At 41.3% G+C, this 24,257-nt stretch overlaps 1 protein-coding gene across 2 annotated transcripts in view; it reads right to left on the reverse strand.

Annotated features, from left to right (window-relative positions):
* Positions 1 to 24,257, reverse strand: part of Pik3cb (phosphatidylinositol-4,5-bisphosphate 3-kinase catalytic subunit beta) — a 102,389-nt gene that overhangs the window by 15,016 nt on the left and 63,116 nt on the right. For both annotated transcript variants that reach the window (XM_027414260.2, XM_027414261.2), the window contains exons 9-18: positions 20,446 to 20,697; positions 18,194 to 18,290; positions 17,188 to 17,318; positions 12,795 to 12,845; positions 9,735 to 9,923; positions 8,863 to 8,984; positions 6,818 to 6,961; positions 5,402 to 5,501; positions 2,147 to 2,325; positions 666 to 775 (exon numbers count right to left, since the gene is read on the reverse strand). In XM_027414260.2, the coding sequence (XP_027270061.1) occupies positions 666 to 775; positions 2,147 to 2,325; positions 5,402 to 5,501; positions 6,818 to 6,961; positions 8,863 to 8,984; positions 9,735 to 9,923; positions 12,795 to 12,845; positions 17,188 to 17,318; positions 18,194 to 18,290; positions 20,446 to 20,697 (1,375 nt within the window). The remainder of the gene's footprint in view (positions 1 to 665; positions 776 to 2,146; positions 2,326 to 5,401; positions 5,502 to 6,817; positions 6,962 to 8,862; positions 8,985 to 9,734; positions 9,924 to 12,794; positions 12,846 to 17,187; positions 17,319 to 18,193; positions 18,291 to 20,445; positions 20,698 to 24,257) is intronic.

Raw genomic sequence — 24,257 nt, forward strand, 5'->3', positions numbered from 1 at the left:
TGTTTGTATAGTCTAGTGGAGTAAAATATTTAGCAATACATCACAAGGGTTCAATATGCTGACACATTCCTGTAATCTCAGCACTGGAGAGGCTGAGTCAGGAACTCAGGTTTGAGGCCAGCCTTTGCTACAGAGTGAGACACTATCTCAAGGAACTCGAACCACTCTGAATAAGTTCTATTAAGAAGTTGCAAGCATGTATAAATAAGTCATTGCTTGTGAATCCCTTAAGGACTCTGGTACAGAGATGTTACACCTTCATGAGCTGGAGACCCTAAAGGTAATCAGTTACAGGGCTTGCTTGTGGTCATATACCATACAAGCCATGGCTGTCTTTGGCTGGTGCCACTACTTCAGAGGCGTTTCCTTACAAAGTCTGGTCATCAGCTCTATCCAAACATGAAACTCTGGCAATGATTTCAAAGTTGCTGTCACTGGAACAGGATGCATGAATATATATTGAGATATCTCACCTTTTACAAGCTTTTCTTATTTGTATTTTATAGGGAAAAATAGGAAGGCTTACTAGGTAACCAATTAAACCATAGAAGTGATTTCATAGGAAGAAAGGAGGGGATCCTCGGGGATGCTGAGCTGACCTCGTGAGCACTGGCACTGGCTTTTTGGCTACTATCACACTGACACCACACCTTTCCAGGACTTACCGTCACCGTTTTTAAAGATCACTCCAACTGAGTCCTCTCCAAAACCTCTGTTGCTGTAGACCAGCCACAAGGGCTTCATCTTGGAGTCCATGTATTTGCACTTTTCAACACTGAAATCAGCAAAGGGGGAATGAAGCACCTCAGAATAACCATGTGCAAGACTGCAAAGATGCCCCGAGGCATCAGGCTTACAAGCCCCTCACCTATTTCTTCCAGAGTCTACAGAAGTCATAGAGAGAGACCCTTTTCTGGGTAGAAAGGATCCCAGAGGACAGTCCTGGCTGGCATGTACAGATGCCAATGGACAAAGCTGAGACCTAGAGGCTGACCTTTCATTAATGCCACTTGAAATTTCTCCTTGTTTTCTTATACTTCCTGAACTTTTTATATTTGGCGAGTAAAACATTAGAATCTACTACTGCATTGAAATGAGAATTACAAATAACTCTTGATTTTTAAAAACATTTCTTATCTATGCTGTGTAAATGTATATGTGTATACTGCAGAGGCTAGCAGAGGGCATCAGGTCCCCTGGAGCTGGCGTTAAACATTATTGTAGGCCATCTGACATGAGGGATGGAAACAAAACCCTGGTCCTCTCCTCCACAAGAACAGTAAGCCCCTTAAATGTTGAGCCACGTCTCAAGCCCTGATTTCACAATGAGGGATCAATTCTGAGTACTGTGTTGACACAGAGTGTATTTTCCACTTCTGTATGAATGAAAAGATGGCAAATAGTTTAAATCTCATTTTAAAACAGGACTTAGGAAATAATGCGTCATGGTTTCCAACTTTTTGCTCATACAGGATTTTCAATTCTTAAAAATTGGTAATATAGCCAGCAATGGTGACACATGCCTGTTTTACCTGAACTCAGCAGGCAGGAGGATTATGTGTTCAAAGCCAGCCTGTGCTACATAAACAGTTTGAAGCTAGCGTGGGCTATAGAAAGCCCTGTATCAAAATTAACTTAGGCTGGAGAGATGGCTCAGTGGTTAAGAGCATATACTGCTCTTGGAGAGGACCTGAGTTCAGTTCCCAGCACCCAAGTCAGGTAGCGTACAACAGCAGCTTACAACAGCAGCTTACGACAGCCTGTAACTCAAGATCAGGGGATCCAAGTCCCTGCCACTGTGAACACTGCATTCCTGTGCACAAGCCCCCTGCCCCAGCCTGTAATTAAAGATAATAAAATCTTTTTTAAAAAGCTACCTTTTATCTGTTCTGATATACAACTAAAATTATATATAACTGAAAGAAATTAATTTACAATATTACTAATCTCACAGACAAAGCTAGCTCTACAGCCTCATGAATACAAACACAGTCTCTGAAGACTTCATGCTTCCCTTCCTTGGTTACACTTGACCGCCCTGGGCTAACAGCCAGCCTCGCCAGTTTCCCAATACAGTGACTCTGAAACCTTTCCTGCATTGCTATGCTCACCGGCTACTCACTGTGCAGCAGAGACAGCCACTTACTAGAGTTCTGAGAGGATGACACATGGATTCAGAGGTGACTGCAGGCCAGAGAGGGCCTCCCGGTAAGCATTCTGTCTTAAGCAAGTGTGCATAGCCTCCTTCCCTTTCGCTCGGTTGAGCTTCATCGCATTCAACTTGATTAAGCTATTTAAAGTTTTTAACTTATTGAGTGCTTCAACCTGAAAAATAAGGTTCCCCACCCCCAAAATTCATTTATGTTACAAATAATATATCACACAGTCACATTTATCAGTAGCTCTAACCAAACACACACAAACAATCAGGTAAAATAAAAACCCGGCATATAAGGTTACTATCATATACCAGCAAAGGTATCACTTTTAAGCCCTTTATTAAATGGTATCTTATAAATTTGAGAACAGTAACCAGGCAGGCATAGACTGGGTATTTGCTGACAGGTTCAAAAGTGTATTCAATTCTACAGTTCACTGAGTAATAAAATCTGAAACACCTCCTCAATCTGAACCACTTCATCTGGACTACGCCATGGCATTGGGAATCTGTACAGAAGTAACCTGCTGTTCCCGTATTGAAACCTTATGCCTACTTCCATATCCTTGTCTCTCTTGTTTTAGACACAGCCTTTTATGTAGCCCAGGCTGCTCAGCCTCTTTAGGGCTGGAATTATAGGTATGTGCTACTGTGCCTGACAATACCTATCATCAGGTGTCTGGAATCTCAGCCTGTTTCTTTCCACTGCCAAGACCACAAGAACAGATTATGATTCAAGGTATTTGTTATCCAAGATGAAACTGCCTGCCTTTAAGCTTGGTGCAGTGGTGCACACTTTTAATCCCAGCACTTGGGGGTTGAGGTAGAGGTAGAGGCAGAGACAGCACGATCTCTGAGTTTCGAGATCAGCCTGGTCTGCAGCCAGGGTTATACAGAGAAAAATCTGTCCCCACCCACCAAATTGCTTTTATTTTTAAGATTTTTTAATTCTCTTTTTAAAAAGATTTATTTATTTATTTATTTATTTATTTATTATGTACATAGTGTTCGGTCTGCTTGTATGCTTGTAGTCCAGAAGAGGGCACCAGATCTCACTGCAGATGGCTATGAACCATCATATGATTGCTGGGAATTGAACTCAGGACCCCTGGAAGACCAGCTAGTGTTCTTAAACACTGAGCCATCTCTCCAGCCCTTGTTTTATTCTTATTAAGTGTGCATATGTGCATGTGCCTGAGTAAATGGATGTGTACCATGTGTATGGAGGGCCCACTGAGGCCAGAAGAGGGTGCTAGTTTCCCTGGAACTGAAATTACAGGTGGTTGTGAGCCACTGAACCTGGGTCCTCTACAAGAACAACTGAGTCATCTGTCAAGCCCTAGAATCTGGGATAACTCTGGCTATCAAAACTTAAGCCAAACAAACACCCTGTACTTGTAGTGTAGCAAAGGTCAACTAGATCAAAACCATTATTGATAAAAGTCACTTTAGCCACACATGGCAGTGCATGCCTTTAATTACTGTGTATACGGTGGTGGTGGTGGTGGTGGTGGTGGTTGTATTGTTAAGGCAGAGGGACCCCTGTGAGTTCAAGGCCAGCCTAGTCTACATAGTGAGTTTCAGGTCAGCCAGGGATACGGTGAGATCTTGTCTCAATCAATCAAACAAGGAAACAAATAAACACCCACTCCAGCCAGTTCTGGCCATGAACACTTATGATCCCAGCACTTGGGAAGCAGAGACAGGAGAACAGCCAGGAGTCTAACACTAATCTGGTTTACATAGCAAGTTCCTAGCAAGTTCATGAGAGCACAATAACCATAGTCAATCAAAACAGAAGCAACATTTCATATATCATTAAACCTAGAAACAATAAACAGTCACAAACATATATAAAGAAAAACATAAGATATATGAGGGAAACATGATGCACACTGCTTTGAAATCCCTTTATCAGGAAATTCATTTTGTATCGTGTTTTCATTTTAAAACTTTGAACTTTGTTTCCATGCAAGAAACATTAAGACTAAGTATGGATGTGGATGTAGTTTCCTACATGTAGGAAATGAGCATGTAGTTTTCAAAGATAAGATGAGGCCTTGCTCATACAGAAAACTGAGATGTTTATGTAGCTTGATGATAAAATCAAGATGGCTGGTGCTTGCCAAGTTAGCCATCTGTCAAAACCACAAACACTCCACTTTTCAACAGTTTTCAGGAGCTATACAAACACTGGCAACAAGGAAACCAGATGAAAACTGGTCTATGAAAAGAGAACTTTCTGAACTATTTCAAATTAGAATTTCTTTCATGTTGTACAGTTGGTAACTGTTACACCCCATTAATAATTGTGTTGACATTCAATTCCTGGAATAGTATCCTAAAAGACCATAAGTCAAAAAATAGTTTTAAGTATTTCAACAATTGTCATTTTACAACTTTATAGTGATAACAAGAATATCACAGTGGGCTGGCAAAATAGCTTAGCAGGTAAGAGTACGTGCTGCCAAGCCTGAAGATCTGAGTTCAATTCCCAGGACTAACTGAAAGGCGAGAACAACTTCAACAAGCCATCCTCTGATTTCCACATGCCATGTGGCAAGCCTGCACCCCCACCCATTGTGGAAAGGGTACAGAGTCTTAGAATTCATCAGTCAAGAAACACAGTAATGGCTGGGCCTATTGGCACAGGCCTGTAATTCCTTTTACTCAGGAGGCCATCCTGGGCAACTCAGTGAGACTATCACAAAATACATTTAAAAAAGAAACAGGAAAATGGGGGTGGGGTGAGGCAGAGATTGTGCCTGAAGAGATGGCTCAATATTTAAGTGTGTTTACAGAGGACTGGAGTTTAGTTCCCCCAAACCACACTGGACAGCTTAACACTCCAGCTCTAGGGGTTCTGACGCCATCTTCTAGCCACTGCGAGCCTCTGTACCTGTGCGACCATGCATGCACACACACCGCCACACATACACACAAATCTAAAGGGGAAAAGGAGTGTGAGACTATAGCCTAGCAGTAGAGGGCTTGCCATTGACAAGAGGACAGAGGGGGTTAGGGGAGGCTGATATTACTGTAGGGATTTAAAGAGGAAAATGATATGACTGGAAATAAAGATCACTCATCAAAGGCTGTGCAGGAGAGGACTCAGTCCTTTCCCACAAAGTATTGATCAGGTTAAGTGATGGAAAGGGCAATGAAATATTTGGTCAGAGACATCACATTTGATAAACTCGACTGATCGCTGTGTGTTTAAAAAAAAAAAAAAGACGCTCATACCTGCTTGGAAAGCACTTTCATGTGCCCTACGCTTCCTCGACAGTATGCTTCTAGGATGACACCGAACTGTACCGACACGGCGGGAATATGCACCTCTGACCTGCAGAAAGCCAACATTCAATTGGTTTGTTTGTCAAACACTTCAGACCATGGAAAGGAACACTGCCCTCTTTATTCTACTATGAAATACTGATTCTAGGCAGGCCAGGAGCTGTTCTCCCAACCTTACTAGTAAGATGATAACAGCCCAATCTGTTAAGTGGTAGGACTCAGAAGTTATAAGTGTTTAGTAGTTTAGTAGTTAATTCTTAAACTGAAGAAAGCCAGCATTTCCACGTTTTACTTGATTTGCCTTATGAAGGGGAAAAGAAATGTAACTTAGGAATTTAGAAAAAATGAGGCAGAAAAAGAAGTCTATTTGACTGGGGTCAATAAAAACAATGTCTCAATTAGCCATTATCCAGTTTTCTCCTCACTTCTGGCTGCTGAGTGTACAGGACATGAGTGAGACACAAGCCTCAGGGGGCATGTGAAAGTCAGAGGACTTGGTCTTCTCCTTTCTTTACATAAATACTGGGGATTGAACTCAGTTTGCCAAGCTTGCACAGCAAGAAGAACCACTGCTCACTAAACCATCTTGCTGGCACTAGTTTTCTTTTCTCACTTAAAGAATGGTGTAAAGCTGGGCAGTGGTGGCACCTTGACTTGTTTTAGTAATAGTAGTGATAATAATAGAATTCACAAACTGGAGCTAGAGAAATGGCTCAGTGGTTAACAGCACTGGCTACTCTTCCAGAGGACCCATGTTACATTCCCAGAACTCACATGGCAGCTCACAACTGTCTATAACTCCAGTTCCAGGGGATCCAATGCTCTCTTCTGGCCACTACAAGGACCAGGCATACAAGTATGTCTATACATGCAGGCAAAGCACCCACACACATAAAATAAATCTAAAAGTATTACATTATTCACAAACTTCTGAAAGAAATAAATAGATCGGCACATAGCTAACATATATTAAGACAATTAGCTTATTTTTAAATGAGAATACATGAAATTGGAAGGGAAAAGGGGGAACAGAGGAGGAATTGGAAGGGGAAGAATAGGCGTGGATTTGATCAGAAACACATATATAAGTATTAAATATTTAAAAAAAGAAAATTAGTTTGATAGAAAATATTACAATATATCAGTTGCTAAAAATCCAGAGAGGATCATGGGATAGTTGCCTGAATTGTGCCAAATGAGAAAGGTAGAGTTTGGGCATGAAAAAAGAAGACATCAAAACAGCATACACATTATAGATGGATTGGAACCCAGGAAACCTCTCATGGTCCCACTGAATGTCCGACATCACCCTGGATTAGGCATTAAAGCACAAGGAGGTCTCAGACTGAAAGATGAAAGACTTACCTAAGATGCCAAAACAGAAACTGCCCAATCCTCCGATTATTAAGTGCTCTTTCTAATAGGAATCTAGAGAGGGCACAATCAAGAAAAGGCTCATATTTCAACACTTGCACCAACTGTAAAAGATACTGAGAGAGTTCTTCATCACTGAAAGAAACAAAAGAGAGAGAGAGAGAGAAACTTAGCCACCTGTGCCAGAAAAAGAGCCCTCCGTAGCAAGCTCGTGGGCTAACTGATTACAACACTCGGGTCGTCTGGACCAGGCTTGTCACATGTTTACACTCACTGTGCCATGTTGGAATACTGATCAAAAAAGATACAGACTTCAGATGCAGGGAGGGGGTGAGCAGCAAAGAACAGATGCATGGGGCATTCTTATCAAACCTAGTAAGTTGATAACAATGTATAATCAGTCAAGAGTCAAGTCCCTGCCCCCAAATGGCTACTTTAACATACTTCTTATTTCTATTGTGTGTGAGACATGTATATGGTATGTGTGCCACAGTGTTCAAATGGGGGCCAGGACAACATGGTGGAGTAAATTCTCTCATTCTCCCTCTGCATGGGTTCCAGGGGTTACTCAGGACATCAGACTTCTTTCTGCATCACAGCTTCACTTCTGGAGCTACCCCACAGGTCCTGAGTACAACTCTGATCTCGCTAACATATTTTGTATTTTGCCAAATGAGTATTTTAAAAATGAAAGCTTTAGTGATTTATTTTTGATTTGCTATCCTGTACTTTTAAGTAATTCATTCTTCCATGTCAGTAAATAACTAAAACCTAACATCAAATAGACTGAAGGACAAGAAATGAATGTACCTTTAGGCAGGGATTATAACGATTTCACTTTATAATACATTATTAATAAAGGGACTGAATTTACTCTGGCTGGTGGCTACTGCCATCACAGGCAAGCCCAGCAGTTCTGGAGGTCAGAGTACCCAGTCCTCTCAACTATCCACAGTGCAATGGGTAGCTGAGGTGAAACTGGGACCAAACCACATCATTCAATGAGAAACAAATCCCAGAGCACAAAGATAAGAGGGAGGTGTCAGAATTAGCCACATGGGGCAACATATCATTTAAGCATCTCCCCCCAAAATCAAACACTTAACCCAGAGCACAAAGTGTTTTTCATCAGGCCTCCAGTGCAAAGGCAGGCAGACAAAGCAACTGGGGGCTTCACTTTTGCAATTACCCATCCAACAATCTTAACTGATCAGTTAATTAATTATGAAGATCTAGGTCCACTTATAAAAACTGATAGCTAGTATAAAAAACAGAAGTATAAGCCAGGTAGTGGTCATGTACACCTTTAATTCTAGTACTCAGGAGGCAGAGGCAGATGGATCTCTGAGTTTGAGGCCTGCCTGGGCTACAGAGTGAATTCTGGGGCAGTCAGGGCTATACCGATAGTCTCGGAAAATCAATAATAATAAATAAATAAATAAAATAAATAAACAATAAAGAAAACCACCATAAGCAGAAGTATAAAAATAGGCTGTTTCTCTTATATATCTGATTTTGCTTCTCAGACCTCTATTACGAGAGTTTACATAGTTTCTTCTGCCTACCAGACTATTTAAAACAGATCTAAAGCAAGAGGGGACCACAGCTAGAACTCGGGGCATGAATATCTATCAGTCTGAAATTGAGAACTAGCTAGTCTGTGCTACACAGTGAGTTCAAGGGTAGCCTGTGAGATCCTTCCTGAAAATAAATACATAAATATGCCTCCATCATAAAATATTAGCCATTTTTATTTGGGGTAATTAGTAGACTGCTGTGAAGGAAAGAGGCAACACAGTTATGGCTGCTCACTTTGGAAAAGCTGGCCTCTGGGGTGGGTGGGTGGGGGTGGAATTTGGAAACTAAGGTTTCAGGAGTCTCTCCTATATAAAGGGAAGAGTGGTCGACTGCACCTGAACTGTGCCTGCAGAGCCAGCAGGGGGCACTATGATGAGAATCCACATGAACATACAAGGAGCCACCACCCTCTTTCTTACCCACCCAGTAACAATTCCTTGCCCCAGAAAAAGAGATACCTCATCTGTCGCAGGCAACCTACAGCATATTCCCGGACATACTGGTCTGGGTAGTTGAAATCCAGGAGCTCCAGGGCTTCCCTGGGTGGCAGTTTGGGCCAAATCTGCAGGAGTGCCTGAAGCTGTTTAAAATTAAAACCAGGTCAGAAGTGTGGTGGACAAAAGTAACATATCTTTCTTGGCATATGGAAACAGAGATGAGTCAAAAGAAAGGAAAATGTTAATTACTGATGCCTCAAACATTCCCGAAGATGCAAACTAACAAAGGTTGTTTCTGTTTCTGAAACATGCTATATATACATTTACAAGGTTATGATGTGCTTAATGACGAGAGTAAGACACTGCGGATGTGGACTCTGCAACCATCAGCCACCCATCATTTAAGGACAGAAGAAAAGAAACAGCCAAGAAGCAGCAAAGGTAAAACTGTCTGCAATTCCAGTTCCAGGGGCTCTGACACCTTCACACCAATGCACATAAAATAAGTAAGAAAACAGCTGGGCAGTATAGTGGCACACGCCTTCAACCCCAGCATCTGGGAGGCAGAGGAAGGCAGATCTCTGAGTTTGAAGCCAGCCCAGCCTACAGAGTTAGTTCCAGGACAACTGGGTCTATACAGAGAAATCCTGTCTTGAATAAATAACAGAAAATAAAAAGAATATAGAAAATTTGTCCAACAAATGGAAATAACCCTGTGGAAAGACACATTACACCAAAATCAATGTAATATATACAAATGTATATACACACACAGAGCTACAGAAATGAATTTTTTGTTATTTGGGGGAAAGAAAGTGGGGGGAGCATGGGGAGAGAGGGAGGAGTGGGGGAGGGAGGAGGAGGAGAGAGGGAGGAAAGGATTTTTCTGTTACCTGAGCAACATCTTCAAGTTTATTCCACTTGATTGACAGGAGTAGTTTTGGCAGTGACTGTGGGAAATTTTCTCGGCAGTCTTGCCGCAAAGTCCAAATAAGATCCATTTCATTCTCACACAGTTGAGACAGGGGGTCTCTGTCCAAGATTTCTTTCAGTACAGCAAGAAATTTTTTTCCACCTCGACTCTTAAGAAAGTAAAATATTCATTATGGAATTTAACTGTGCAACACACAGGCAACCACTTAGCAAATTTATATGCAATGAATTTATAATTGTAAGCTTTACCAGTTGAAATACAAAACTGAAATTCTGTACAAAGATCAAAGTGGATCCTTTCACAAAGTTTGCATTGCTCAATTTCTGAGCAATGTATAAAGAGTTTCCTGCTTTTGTTTTTAAATCCAAGTTCAAACACTAGATGGCACTATTGCTTTTAGGTTAAATATATCGTATTTAAATATAGCTTACAAATTCACTATTATTTGAGTGGACTTTCTTCTTTAAGCACCCCTTCCCCATGCCACACATGTGTTCGCACGCACGCACGCACGCACGCGCACGCGCACACGCACACACACACACACACACACACACACACACACACACGCGCGCGCGCGCGCGCGCGCGCCACCATGTGGGGCCTGGGGACCTAACTCAGGCTGTTAGGCTTAGTGGCTAGCATTTCATTCACTGAACCACTTCATTACAATGAAAACTTCGTAGAAGGATTCACTTTAATCTTTGATTTCTACCAACCCCTCTCCTCCCCATCTCCATGTGGACAAGATAACCCAAACATATAAAGAGTAAGGTAAAAGTAATAAATGAGACCTTCTTGGCTTGTGCCTTGGCTTAAAGGCATAAAAATTTCTATAAAGTGGGAACCCTTTATAATGAGAACAACAAAGAAAATCCTGTGTATTTTAGAATACTAACTCAGAACTATGCTCAGTGTCCTGGACTTGATCTTAACCCAACAAAAATAAAGAGAAGCTGAATTTCACCAGCAGTGGTGTAAATGCAGCATTTAGGAGGCCTTGGCAGAAGGATTCAAAGTACAAGTCAACACAGGATGATCCTGTTCAGACAGCAACAACAACAGACACCTGCCACATTCCAGCACCTGGGAGGCAGAGGCAGGAGATCCAAGGCATCTTCGGCTACAGTGAGTCTGAGGCCAGTCTGTCTAAAAAACGGGGATGGAGTATAGACATGAAACGGGGATGGAGTATAGACATGAAATGCAGATGAACCTAACAGGGATCTTCAGGAAGAGAGTGAAGAAGGTATGACTAACGATGGGGCCTTCAGACTCAAGGAACAGTGACATGCCAGGCACAGTTGAGGGAGCTCCAGCTCAGATTCGAGGAGGAGGAGGAGGAGGAGGAGGAGGAGGAGGAGGAGGAAAGGAGGAGGAAGGAGGAGGAAGAGGAGGAGGAAGAGGAGGAGGAAGAGGAGGAGGAGGAGGAGGAGGAGGAGGAGGAGGCAGCAGCTAGGGAAATCAGGATGGGGAGACTAAAGCTTTGTGCCTGAGAAGGGAACAGTGCTTCTGGCCATGCATGTCCCTCCTGTTTATGCTGAGACAGAAATGATGTCAGCAGTGAGGAGTAAAAACGCTCGCCCCTGGGAGCTACCTGGCTCCAGAATGCTTGGGAACCTTCACATGTAGCAGACTTCATCCTGAAGGCACATTACCTAGTGTGAACAGGCAGGCAACCAGAGTTTAAAACTTAAGAATAGGGAAACCAAGATCACAACCAAGGAAAACTACCCGAAGAGTAAATGATAATATTAATAATAATGATGATGATGATGATGATAGTTCCAAGTAAGAACCAATGAGCTGAGGAGGTAGCTAACCTGGGGCCATGGATGCCTGCTGTGCAAGCACAAAGACCTGGACTTTGATCCCCAGTACCTGTGTGAAAGCCAGGCATAGCGTGTGTGCATGCCTACGTGCACATTTGCATGCATAAGAGTGCATGCCAGTCTGTGTGTAAAGTCCCTTCCATAGAGAAGCCAGAGCCAGTGGCTTCTAGAAGCTTGCTAGTCAGTCTAGACACCATCTCACAGAGAGACTGAAGTCTGTAGGAAGAATTGCGATGTGCCCACTCTGTTCTAAGGAAGAATGCCCTAACTTAAGACGTTTAAAATCTGTAACTTAGTAATGAAGAAAGAATATTAGACTGAGGCTCAGTTTGCTGTTTGCTGTTCTTTGTTCTGGTACCTTCTATGCAGCCAAAGATGATCTGATTTTTCTGCCTCTACTTCCCAATTGCTGGATTAAGGCATGCACTGTCATTTAAAGCCTCAACAGTCACACACCTTTACTCCTAACGTATCGAAGGCTGAGGCAGGACGACTGAGCATTCAAGGCCAGCCTGGAGTACACGGTTAGACTATATAAACAAAGCCCTTCATCCCTTTTACTCTTCTCTAGTACCAGCACACCTTACTCTTAGCCAAAACCATGGCAGTCTAGTAAGAGATCATGTCGATCAGCCCTACTTAAGGTCTAGTCATGTGTCCACGGTCTAGCCCAGGAGGTGTAAGCAGGATATATATTAACAATAGGTTCAGAATCAATTAATTATATGGACTCTAGGCTTGCTTCCATGCTTCTGTTGTCTGTAATGTAGTAAAACAGGAAGCTGGAACAGGAATAGTAAATCATAAAACAGAAATGACGCTTTCAACTTGGCAGAGTCCTCAGGAGAAGACACAAGTCTCTCACTGTAAAGCTAGTCCATTTTACATGGACTTTGCCATGTGAAAGAACACGGCCTCCTAAGTTAACTAAATGACACTAAGATAGTCCTGGAAATCTATGAGGTGCACTAGCATCTACTGTGGGCCACTAACCCTGAACTTGTGCAGAAAAGGGTTTACCCTTCGCATACAAGTCACAAAAATGGAGCTACATGTAGCCAGCACTGGCATGCAAGACTGCTTTGGAGTTATGTCTCTCACACATTCATTACAACAGATGAGGCAATGGCCCCTCATACTGCACATAGCTACACAGCAAGAAGGGCCAGGTGACGCTTGATACTTACTGACATGTTAGCACTGTCACTGCTGGCAATCTCAGCTGCCTTTTCAATGATCTGTTTAAAAAAAAAATCATAATAAAAAAGTTAAAGTTTTTAATGAACAGAAAGGAAGACTTGCACTGGTGGTTGTCACAGGAGACAGCAGTGAAGTTTTACACACTGGCTCCATACTGCCTTTCTCAGAGACAGGAACAGCTGTCATTTTCCCATCCGGTCCTTCCCCAGGGTGCATTTGGGACTCAATATTCAACTCTATTCCTAGATGGAAAGATGGCTCAGCAACTGAGAACAGGTCTTACTTTTGCAGAGGACTTGAATTTGGCTCTTAGTATCCATGTGGAGTGGCTCACAACCACCTGGGACACCAGATCAAAAGATCTGATACCTCTGGCTTTTGCAACACCAGTAAATGCTCATGCAGAGACCACAGAGGAATACTGCTTACTGGTTTGCTCACCACAGTTTGCTCAGCCTGCTTTCTTATATACTGCAGGACCACCCACCAAAGGGTGACACAGTCTACAATGTCAATCATTAATCAAAAGAACAAAAAATGCCACACAGATCAGCCCAAAGGCCAATGGTGGAGACATTTCCTCAGTTAAAATTACCTTTTGTCAAATGACTCTTTTATCAAGTTGACAAACACTAAACAGGACACACACACACAATTTAAAATAAATATTTTTTTAATTCAATAATATCTCGAGGTTTAATGATACTGTTGTATAATGTAGTCTGTTTAGGACCCATCAAACTCAGTATCAGGTATATATTCAATAAAATATTCAAAAAAGTTAAAGTTTGGCTTTGATATTTGTAAAATTTTCATTGTTAACTGCTATTTTGCACTTGGATTGAGAGACTGCACACAATTGATACTTCTACGCTTTATAAATAGAAACAAATTTTAAAAATAAAACCCAGTGTTTCCCAAAGTGTTCCAAACTCTTAACAACAGAGAAATGATGGGGTCACTGAAGAGACTGCAGGGGGAGGGCGCTCTCAGACTGTTTCTGGATAAAGTAAGTAAGAGTCACTAAGGCAGGGGAGGGGCTAGTGTAAATGGCTCAGTGCATTTACTCAGTGCATTTGCTCAGACCTGCACTTGGTTCCCGGGACCCACAGGGTGGCTCACAATCATCTGTATTCACAGTTTCAGGGGATCTGATGCCCTCTTTTAGTCCCTGGGAACTACAAACATATGGTACATAAATATATATGTGTAGTCCCTGGGAACTACAAACATATGGTACATAAATATATATGTGTAGGCAAACACTCTACACATAAAATAAAATAATCTAAAATAGGTAAGCCTTATCATTACATTTGGTTTTTCAAAATCAACAGCTATCAGGGGCTAGCACATGAGGGAAGGGAGCAGCAATCTGAGAACAATTTCAGCACAACAGTAGGGTGTGCTGAAATGAAAAAAAGGACAGGTAGGAGAGAGAAGGGAAATAAACAGAAATTTAGGTTTGGTGGAGGTATAGCTCAGTGGCGAGGTGTTTCCTAACGTCTGGGTATGCTTCTCAGCACTGCCAGTAAAAAATGTGGCAGCGATGGTGTCATTGAAGCTGAGAAGTATTTTTCAATTCCCTTGGTTTACACAGAGGGCTCATATTCTTGAAAAGATTGGAACTGACAGATTCCGAGAAAGGAAGAGTCAGTCATAAGTTCCCTGGTGTTACTGAGTTCTACAGTACTAAGCAATTTACCTACATTATCACGGTAAATGTGGTGATTCAAAGTCTATCCCAAAGGGTGTTTTCTAAGATGAGGTAAGAGTATATAGTCACTAAAGTTAAGCAATAGTCATAAAATTGGCTTGTAAGATAAAACTGATGACAGGCAGTAGTACTGAGTAACAACAGCATCTTGGGAGATTTTCTCTTTTACATTTCTGTGACTTATTTTGTGATCATCACAAAAAATTCAGAGGCAGAAGGGCTTGCCAGGCAACTTTGCAGGACCTTGATGAAAAAGAAAGTTTAAATGGAGGCCAGGCAGAACTACATGGTGAGGCACTGACCCTGCCATGGAGGACCTGCCCAGCACTCAGGAGGCCCAAGGTCAACTCCCAGGGAACCACCCCTCACCCCAGAGAAAAGGAACCCAGAACCCCAGAACTCCCCATGTGTGGTGGGTCAAACCGCAGTACTCAGGATGCTGGGGCAGGGCAACTGAAAAGACTACATAAGAACCATGGCAGCAACAGGGTAATTACACATTTAAAGAAATCTGACTTCTCTAAAATTAGATAAATGCAAAAATATTTGCATAATAGGTTAGATCTGGAAAATGCCTTAAGAAGCATCTAATTTGATCCCCCAATAAACTGCAACTGATAGTGAACACACACCATGGCTGGTAACAGTCACTAGAGAAAAGACTATGGGATGTAGCACATACAACAGTGGCTTCTGGACCACAAATTCTTACCTCAGTATACCCACAGGTAGCACAGAAAGGTAACAGATGAATCAAAACGTAGGTTTTTCTCCCTACTCAGCGTGTATTAAAATAGAAAGTTCCTAACATACTCAGTAATTGTTTTAAAAAGCACAACTTTTAATTTGGCTTTAAATTACCAATCACTTTAATCCTATGTTTAAATTCATTTAATTTGCAGTGCTGGTGCTTGAACCCAGGACCCTGCACGTGCTGGGCAAGCACTCTACCACTGAGCGGCATCCACAGCTCTTCTTTTATTTTTCATGTTTTTTGAGAAAGAGCCACTTTATATGTAACCCAGATTGACTTGCAATCCCCTGCCTCAGTTTCACCACTGCTGGATTATAGGTATGAGGCACCATGCCGGGCAGAAAGACCTTGTAATGAGAAATTGGCTCTTGGAAAGACAATTCACTTAAAGTACAAATAAAGAAAGCAATGTTGAATTACATAATTAAAATTTCACAATAGTCTAGATTGAGTATATAGCTCTGTAATATAAAGAGTTCTGCTTAATGAGGCTCTGAGGTCCAGTGTCAGCACCCTGCCCACCCCCACACACACTGACAGTTCCTACACATACATGTCCTTTAAACACGCCTGGTAGTGTCTATATTAAAACAAACTGAGTTTGTAAGTGGGTTAATGTAGATATTATTTAGTACTTTAAAGGTAGCCTTTTCTCATTTGGATTAAGAAATTTCTTGTATATGTTTTGGGGATTTGCCCTGATATTTCTGTATTACAACAATACCAATCATACTTAAAAAGAAATATCAAACCTGAAAAGCAAAACATATTGCAGGGGGTTGGAGGGATGGCTCAGTGGTTAGGAGCACTTGTGGCTCTTCCAGGGGACCCAGGCTGTGTTTCCAGAAACCTACATGGTGGCTCACAACAAACAGTCTGTAATACCAGTTTCAGGGGATCTGATGCCCTCTTCTGACCTCCGTGAGCAACAAGCACATGTATAATGTACACACAAAATACTCATACACATAAAACAAAAACAAAATATGAATCAAAGGAACTAGAAAGGGCTAGGGGTGCCACCCAGTGGTTAAGGATGCACCTCAAGACCTAGGTCCAACTTCCAGTGGGGAAGGAAGAGGGAAAATATACGAGAGCTCAGCTTTCTTAGCGTACAAATCATTTCAGTCCCATTTTTAAGCACTACCAAACAGTCTCCCTTCAGATGCACAGCTTGTACACTACAAGGATGTATTTTGAAATAGAAATCCTCGCTACAGATTCCACGGAGATCATTGCCAGGCATGGTGCCTTACCCCTGCAGCAGTCCTAACTCTTGGAAGGTGGAGGCAGGAAGACTGTCAAAAGTCAAGGCCAAGTGTGTTGAACACAGTGAGTTCTAGGTCATGCTGCTAGAGTGAGAACTTAAAAGCCACTACCCTTTTGTTTGTTTGTTTGTTTTTTGTTTTTCGAGACAGGGTTTCTCTGTGTAGCTTTGGAGCCTATCCTGGCACTCGCTCTGGAGACCAGGCTGGCCTCGAACTCACAGAGATCTGCCTGCCTCTGCCTCCCGAGTGCTGGGATTAAAGGCGTGCGCCACCAATGCCTGGCAGCCACTACCCTTAAAGTCCTGAAAACAGTAATACCCGGCATAAATCACTCATTCTTTCACTGTACCTTTTATCTCTGAATCAACCTGACAGGCATGTTTCACAGAACACATTCAGAGGTATTCTCGAATACACCCAAGAGGCTCTTTACATCAGAAAAGAATTCAGAACAATTAAATCCCTCTGTAAACATGGTCCCTGAACTCCAGAGACAACAAGCTTCACTTGGTCAGAGAGAAGCCAAAACCAATCACTGTATTGCACACCCTTCTACTGGATCACAATGTCAATGTATGGAGAGTTTTGAAAGAACTGGACACTCAATTCCTTCGTGCATAGTGGCCTTTTAGTCAGCTTACCTTATCGAAGGGAGGGTAATAATAAGGCTGCTTTTTATTCTCTGGAAACTTAATGTGCAAGGCAGTTGCATTTTCAGCATATGGGTTCGTCTGCACAGTGCCCATTGGATTCAGCATTTCTTCCAGCTCATCTGAAACATGCAAATAATTTGGATTCTTAAGAAAATGTTTTTGGAACTAAACTTAAAAAAAAAGTCTGGTAAGGCAGTGGTGGTGCCTTTAATCCCAACACTCAGAAGGCAGAGGCAAGTGGATCTCTGTGAGTTCGAGGCCAGCCTGATCTACTGAATGAGTTCCAAGACAGGCAGGGCTACACAGAGAAACCCTGTCTCAGGAGAAAAACAAACAAACAAACAACAACAACAACAACAAAACCCCAAAAAATAAAATTAAAATAATTACACAAACAAAAACCAAAAGTTTGGAACTTTTTTTCTTTCATGAAAACGTCCTAAAAGTCGTGTCTTGCCTAAAAATATTTAGCACGCTGTATAGGTAAGCCTTTATGCATATGTGAATGACTTCATTCCAACTGGAGAACAAATGCTTTTACTGTTTTCTAAGTCTAAGGACTTAGAAAGGCTCACAACTTTGAGCAATTAAGCTTGTTACAGAAGACACTGCTTGCTACTCAGGAGGTTTCCTTAAAAACCTACAAAAACAAAACGTTTAAAACAAGAACACATTGAAATAAAAAAAAATACAATCAAGAACTTCATTTCTGTAGCAAAATACTGCTTGTAAGTCAATTAGAGTAAGTAACAATTGGACATGGTGGCACACAGAGGCAGATGGATGCCTGTGAGTTCGAGGCCAGCCTAGTCTACAGAGTGAGCTCCCGATCAGCCACAAAGAGACCTTGTCTCAAAAAGAAAACAAAACAACAGAAAAGAATAAATAACAAAAACAATTTTTTTACTGAAACACAGCAACAAAGTGAGTAATGCACCAGTAAAATGCTAGCTGCTCTCAGTACTAGGGACTGCCCTTAGAAAGTAAATCTTACCAGGGAACGAAGACCAGCTGTGCAATATTATGTCTCCAGACCTCAGCTGTCCTTTGAAGTCAAAAACCATCGTATTTACCCATGCTACAGGATAATGCTGTTGAAAAAGGTATCATTACATAAATAAACCCAGAATGGACTTCAAGGCGTGTCAATGTTCATGCCCCCATTCCAATGTTAGTACTAGAAATTTCTGAAGTGCTAGGTAACTTCCAAAAGTTCATGCAAAATGAAAAGAAAATATAGATGAGAACAATTCCAATTATCTTTAGAAAAAGGCCAATTAATACCACAGGCCAATTAATACCACAATAAAACAGTATGTCCACAAAACAGAAAGTTTTTTGTTTCAGCTTTTGAAACTGAGGAAGTTTTTAAATGATGAGTACAATGTGGGTGGTAGAGTAAATCTCAGCGTGGGGGGGGGGAGCTGCCTCCGGATAGATAGTGCAGGAATGACTTATGCTGCTAAAAGGTGTCACCAGTGGTGTCATATGTGGTGACTCACACCAGCAATCCCAGCTCAGGAAGCTGAGGAAGGAGGACTGCTGTGAGTTTGAGGCCAGCCTGGACTACATAGCAAGTTACAGACCAGTCTGGTGTACAGAATGAGAACCTGTTTGTTTTTGGAACAAGATAATGGACAAGATAATCCAAACATATAAAGAGTAAAGTAAAAGTAATAAATGAGACCTTCTTGGCTTGTGCCTTGGCTTAAAGGCATAAAAATTTCTATAAAGTGGGAACCCTTTATAGTGAGAACAACAAAGAAAATCCTGTGTATTTTAGAATACTAACTCAGAACTATGCTCAGTGTCCTGGACTTGATCTTAACCCAACAAAAATAAAGAGAAGCTGAATTTCACCAGCAGTGGTGTAAATGCAGCATTTAGGAGGCCTTGGCAGAAGGATTCAAAGTACAAGTCAACACAGGATGATCCTGTTCAGACAGCAACAACAACAGACACCTGCCACATTCCAGCACCTGGGAGGCAGAGGCAGGAGATCCAAGGCATCTTCGGCTACAGTGAGTCTGAGGCCAGTCTGTCTAAAAATGGTCATCCTCAATTGGCAGTCTAGTGGATTATCTAGAGACCTAGATAATCTCAGGCTAGTCTGGGCTGTGAGTGATCCTATCTACAAAGAGAAAGACAGGAGAGAGACAGACACAGAAAGAGAGTGAGAACATGAGGGAGGGGAGAAAAGAAAAAACATTTGACTAATAACATGAAATAGAAAGGCTAGGACTGTGGGTCAGTGGTAAACCTGAGCATACAGAAGGCCCTGGCTCAATCCCCAGAGCTGGAAACTCAAACAAAACCATTATTGGTTCTGAGACAACCCTGCTGGCACAGATGTTTACTCAGTAGGCAGAGGCCAGGGGATTGAGAGCTCAAGGCCAACCTAGGCATCACCATGATTTTCAGGGCAGCCTGAACTACACAAAAAGACCCTGTCTTTAAAATGATAGAAGAAATATAGGGAATATATATGTGTGTGCATGCTCGAGAGTCTCGTGCACACATGTGTGCATGTGTGTTCATGTATGTGCAAAGGTAGAGATATGGAAGATGACCATTTGACAACAGTTCTAACATCCTTTAACTAGGATTTCCAAATCCAAGGGATTCTGCAAGCTAAGTGTATTTATACTACGGTGACAGCAAAACAGAAGCAGAGGTTGTCTAAAAATTACAAAAAAGGCTTGATTTTCACATTCAGTACAAATATTCTTATTTCATTCCAAAACAGATGTCCAGTCATGCATTCGTGTCTTAAAGTCATATCAACTGTGCTGGGTGAGGTAAATCTCTAAACTTTCTAAAATTAAAAAAATCTTAATTTTCAAATATATATACTTGGAATTTCAGTTAAGGTACTACGGATTAGCTGTTTTAAAAATGTCATCACTTCCAGGTTCAGTGGCTCATGCCTGCTAGACCCATCATGCAGAGGCTGAGGCAGGAGCGTCACAGTGGGTTTGAGGTCAGCCTGACCCACAGATTGGGGAGAGCACTGGGCCACCCTAGGTTCTATGCTTCTGTAACAGGACAGTTGTGTCATGAAATCTCCTCAAATAAATTTGACAAAATAACATAAAAAAAGACACATGGATATGGAAATGTTTTCATCTTCTTGAAACTAGTTCTTAGGGTTCAAGCCACACGAAATAATTTAACTTCTGTTAGTTATTTCAGAGCCTTAAAATATTCCATTATATAAACAATTTTCTGAAGTTATTATATCATTACCACTTTCCCAGCTTTCCTGATGGTCTGATATTTAGAGGGATTAATAGTTTTTGTTGATTTCTTTGTTTTTACTTTATCCAAAACGGCATAAACAGCAAAACATAATCGAGCCATTCTTGGTAAGTCACAAATATTAATATCAAATTCCAGTTGTTCATTCCAAATATGGTCATTTTTTCCTGATATTTCTGAGCTGACGACGGTTTTACACAGGAGCTCTGTTCCATGAAAAAGACCAGCTCTGACGTGAACCTGTAAAGGGAGATGAAAACAATCAGGAATCCTGCACAAGAACAGCAAACGGCCCCTCTCAAGGACAACTCGAGCCCTGGAAAGCAGGGCAGCAATGTTAGACACTTGCATACAGACGTCGGCGAGATCTCAATACCGATGGCAAGTTAATCCAGTGTTCCATCAGCAAGCAGAGCAGCTATATCATCAAATACTGCTCAAAACAGTTTGCTTCCCAGCACTACACATAAATTAAAATGGACATCTTCTCTGCATATCCTTTATTCCGGTACTTGTAGTAGTTACCTTGACATGGCATACAGGAACTGCATGCCAATCCAACAAGAAATGCCATGGGGAATAAAAATGAAATAAAAAAAGAATTAACTTCAGTCACACGTGTGTGTCTGTGTGTGTGTGTGTGTGTGTGTGTGTAGACAGAGGAAGAGGTCTATACTGGGTATCTTCCTCTTTTGCTTTCCATTGTATTTTTAAAGGCAGGTTCCCTCAGGGAAGCTGGGCCTTATTAATTATCGTGGCCGGCTGGCCAGTGAGCTAGCTCCAGGGTCCCCCTCAGGAGAGAGCTTGGGACTCTGCTTTGAGGAGACTATACTCAGTAGCTGGGTGTATCTGACTTTCTTCAGAGCACCTCTTTCTCCCAACTTGCATGCTCAAGCACATATCTTTAACAAGACCTTCAACCTAGCAGGGCAGTGGTGGTGCACACCTTTAATCCCAGAACTTAGGAGGCAGAGGCAGACGAATCTCTGAGTTTCAGGCCAGGCTGGTCTACACATCGAGTTCCAGGACAGGCTGGACTAAGCAGAGAAACTCTCTCTCAAATAAACCAAAACCAAAACAAAACAAAAACCTCCAACTTAAAAAAAAAAAAAGCGAGGAGTAAAAGTAGAAATTAAAACAGCAATAAAGGCTGTCATCAACTATAAGCTCACTAATAGCTAGATTTATTTTATTTTATGACATTGTGAATAATAACTGTTTCCTCTTTGTTTCATCCAACAGCTGTATAGACAGCTAAATATGCAGACCACCGACCAATTAACTGCGTGCACACACACACACACACACACACACACACACACACACACACACACACATTTATGCATACAAACTTTTTTGGGTTTTGAGTTGTTTTGTTGTTGTTGTTGTTGTTGTTGTTGTTTTTCAAGACAGGGTTTCTCTGTAGCCTTGACTGTTGTGGGACTTGATCTATAGACCAGGCTGGCTTTCAGGCTGGCCTTAAACTTACAAAGATCTACCCACCTCTATGAGTGCTGGGATTAGAAGTATGGGCCACAACTTCCCAGCTATGCATACATTTAAAGACTGTCTCCTGTAGCTCAGGTTAGCCTTGATCTTTTATTATTATTATTATTATTATTATTATTATTATTATTATTTTGGTTTTCGAGACAGGGTTTCTCTGTGTAGCTTTGGAGCCTATCCTGGCACTCGCTCTGTAGACCAGGCTGACCTCGAACTCACAGAGATCCTCCTGCCTCTGCCTCCCGAGTGCTGGGATTAAAGGTGTGCGCCACCAATGCCCAGCCTAGCCTTGATCTTGTTATAAACGTGACCTTGTAATCTCCAGAGGACAGAATTACAAATGTGCTCCACCACACCTAGTTAGGTAGCACTAGGGATTGAACCAAGTTTTATACACAGGAAGAGAAATCTCTACCAACCGAGCTATCCACACCTACCATGACTTTTGCTATTTGTCCATTAAATGTCCTCATTATGTTTTACAAAGTCAAAACTTACTGTGGACATTATGGGAGAAGAACGTGTAATTCCTACAAATCATTTTTGAAATGTAGCTAGACAAGTCATGAATAAAGCACATAATACATCAGCATCTGTCATGTGGGAGGCTGGAAAGAGGAATTATAAATATTTCTTATTCTCAGTGACCTTACAATTATCTGTACTTGTTGCCTTTTCTATTCAGAATTTAAATATAATAAATTCAGTAAATTATCTATTTAAAAATGAAAACTTTGCTGGGCACAAGCCTTTAGTCCCAGAATTTGAGAGGCAGAGGAAGGCGGATCTGTGAGTTCAAAACAAACAAACAAAAAGAATACTTTCCAAGGGTTTGTTGGTAAAGAGAACTGAGCTTTAAACTCTACCATCTTCTGTTGTCTGGGCATTCATTGAGAAATTAAAACATGCACCTATCACATACGTGCTGAATAAATATAACTTATTAATACCTTAAAAAACAAAACAAAACAAACAAACAAAAGACAGAACACCTTTAATCTAAACACTCAGGACAATGGAGGATCTCTATGAATTCAAAGCCAGCCTAGGCTACAGAGCAAATTGTAGGCCAGCCAGGGCTACATAGTGAGACACTGTCTCCAAAAAAAGAAGTGAAGTTTTATCTGCATCAACAAGCTTCCTGCCAGGTGTTAGATACAGGGAGTGGAGCAGGACTGTGGTATTACTGATGACATGGCTTGTAAAGGCCAAAAGATCCAAGTACAGTTGGCTAGAGAAGTCCTATGGTAACTGTGAACAGCCACAGAGACAAGTGTAATCTGAGACAGAGAAACAAGGAACTAATCTAACTTAGGGTTGGTATCAATAAAAACCTACATGTTCTAAAAAACCCTGCTGGGCTGACTAACAAAAAAAAAAACAAAAAAAAAACAAAAAACAAACAAACAAACAAACAAACAAAAAACCGTTATTTTATAGTCCCGTTATGACTTACTTAAGAGAAAGTCATTAAGATTATTTCTGCTTGAGAAATCTAGTAATTCACTAAATTGACTGAAGTTGGAAAATGGTTAAAATAAGCAGGTATTTTAAATGATCTATAATGAAACAATGAAAAATCTTTCTTTTCTTAATTGAGAATCGTGTAACTATAACAAAGATTCTGTTTTGGGAAAACTGGTTTTAAATTTTTTTTCTAAGCATAAAACACATGAAACTTCATTTACAAACAAGCAAACACCCTGTCTCTGGTCTTCACACTTGAGTCTCTTTCAATATTTTCAAAAACGGTGAAGAAGTGTCACCGTTTTACTATCTATCTGACTGTAGCAAAGTTCTCAAATCCTTTTTCACAAGCCCTAAAACATTAGGAAAGCAGGTGAAATGGGCTTTCTCATGCAAAGGACCGGCCACAGTGCTACAACAGGAGGTGCCAAGCCAACACAAACTGCATTCCTATTTTCACCAATTAAAACTGTTGTACTGGACAAGATTTGAACTTTTTCCAACATCAACACTTTAACTTCCTTCTTTTTCCAAACTGTGCCCAAAATCCACTACTTTTTGCCTTTAGGTATTATCAGACACAGAAAGACATCAGTAGCATGAATAGGGTGACTTCCCATCTTTCACAAAGTTATCAATTTGTATTCCTAATCACTTGTCCAAAGGCAACCTATTTCCTCTACAATCATATACTTTAGGCACCAAATCTATGTAGATTTTTTTCCCTACATGTACACCTACAATTCAATTCAGACAATTATAGGCTGCAATCCCCCCCCCCACTTCAGTTGCCAATTTCAAATTCCAGGTCTCATCAATACTTCTGA

This window comes from Cricetulus griseus, chromosome 4 (assembly GCF_003668045.3).
Source record: "Cricetulus griseus strain 17A/GY chromosome 4, alternate assembly CriGri-PICRH-1.0, whole genome shotgun sequence".
In the NCBI taxonomy this organism is placed as follows: Eukaryota; Metazoa; Chordata; class Mammalia; order Rodentia; family Cricetidae; genus Cricetulus; species Cricetulus griseus.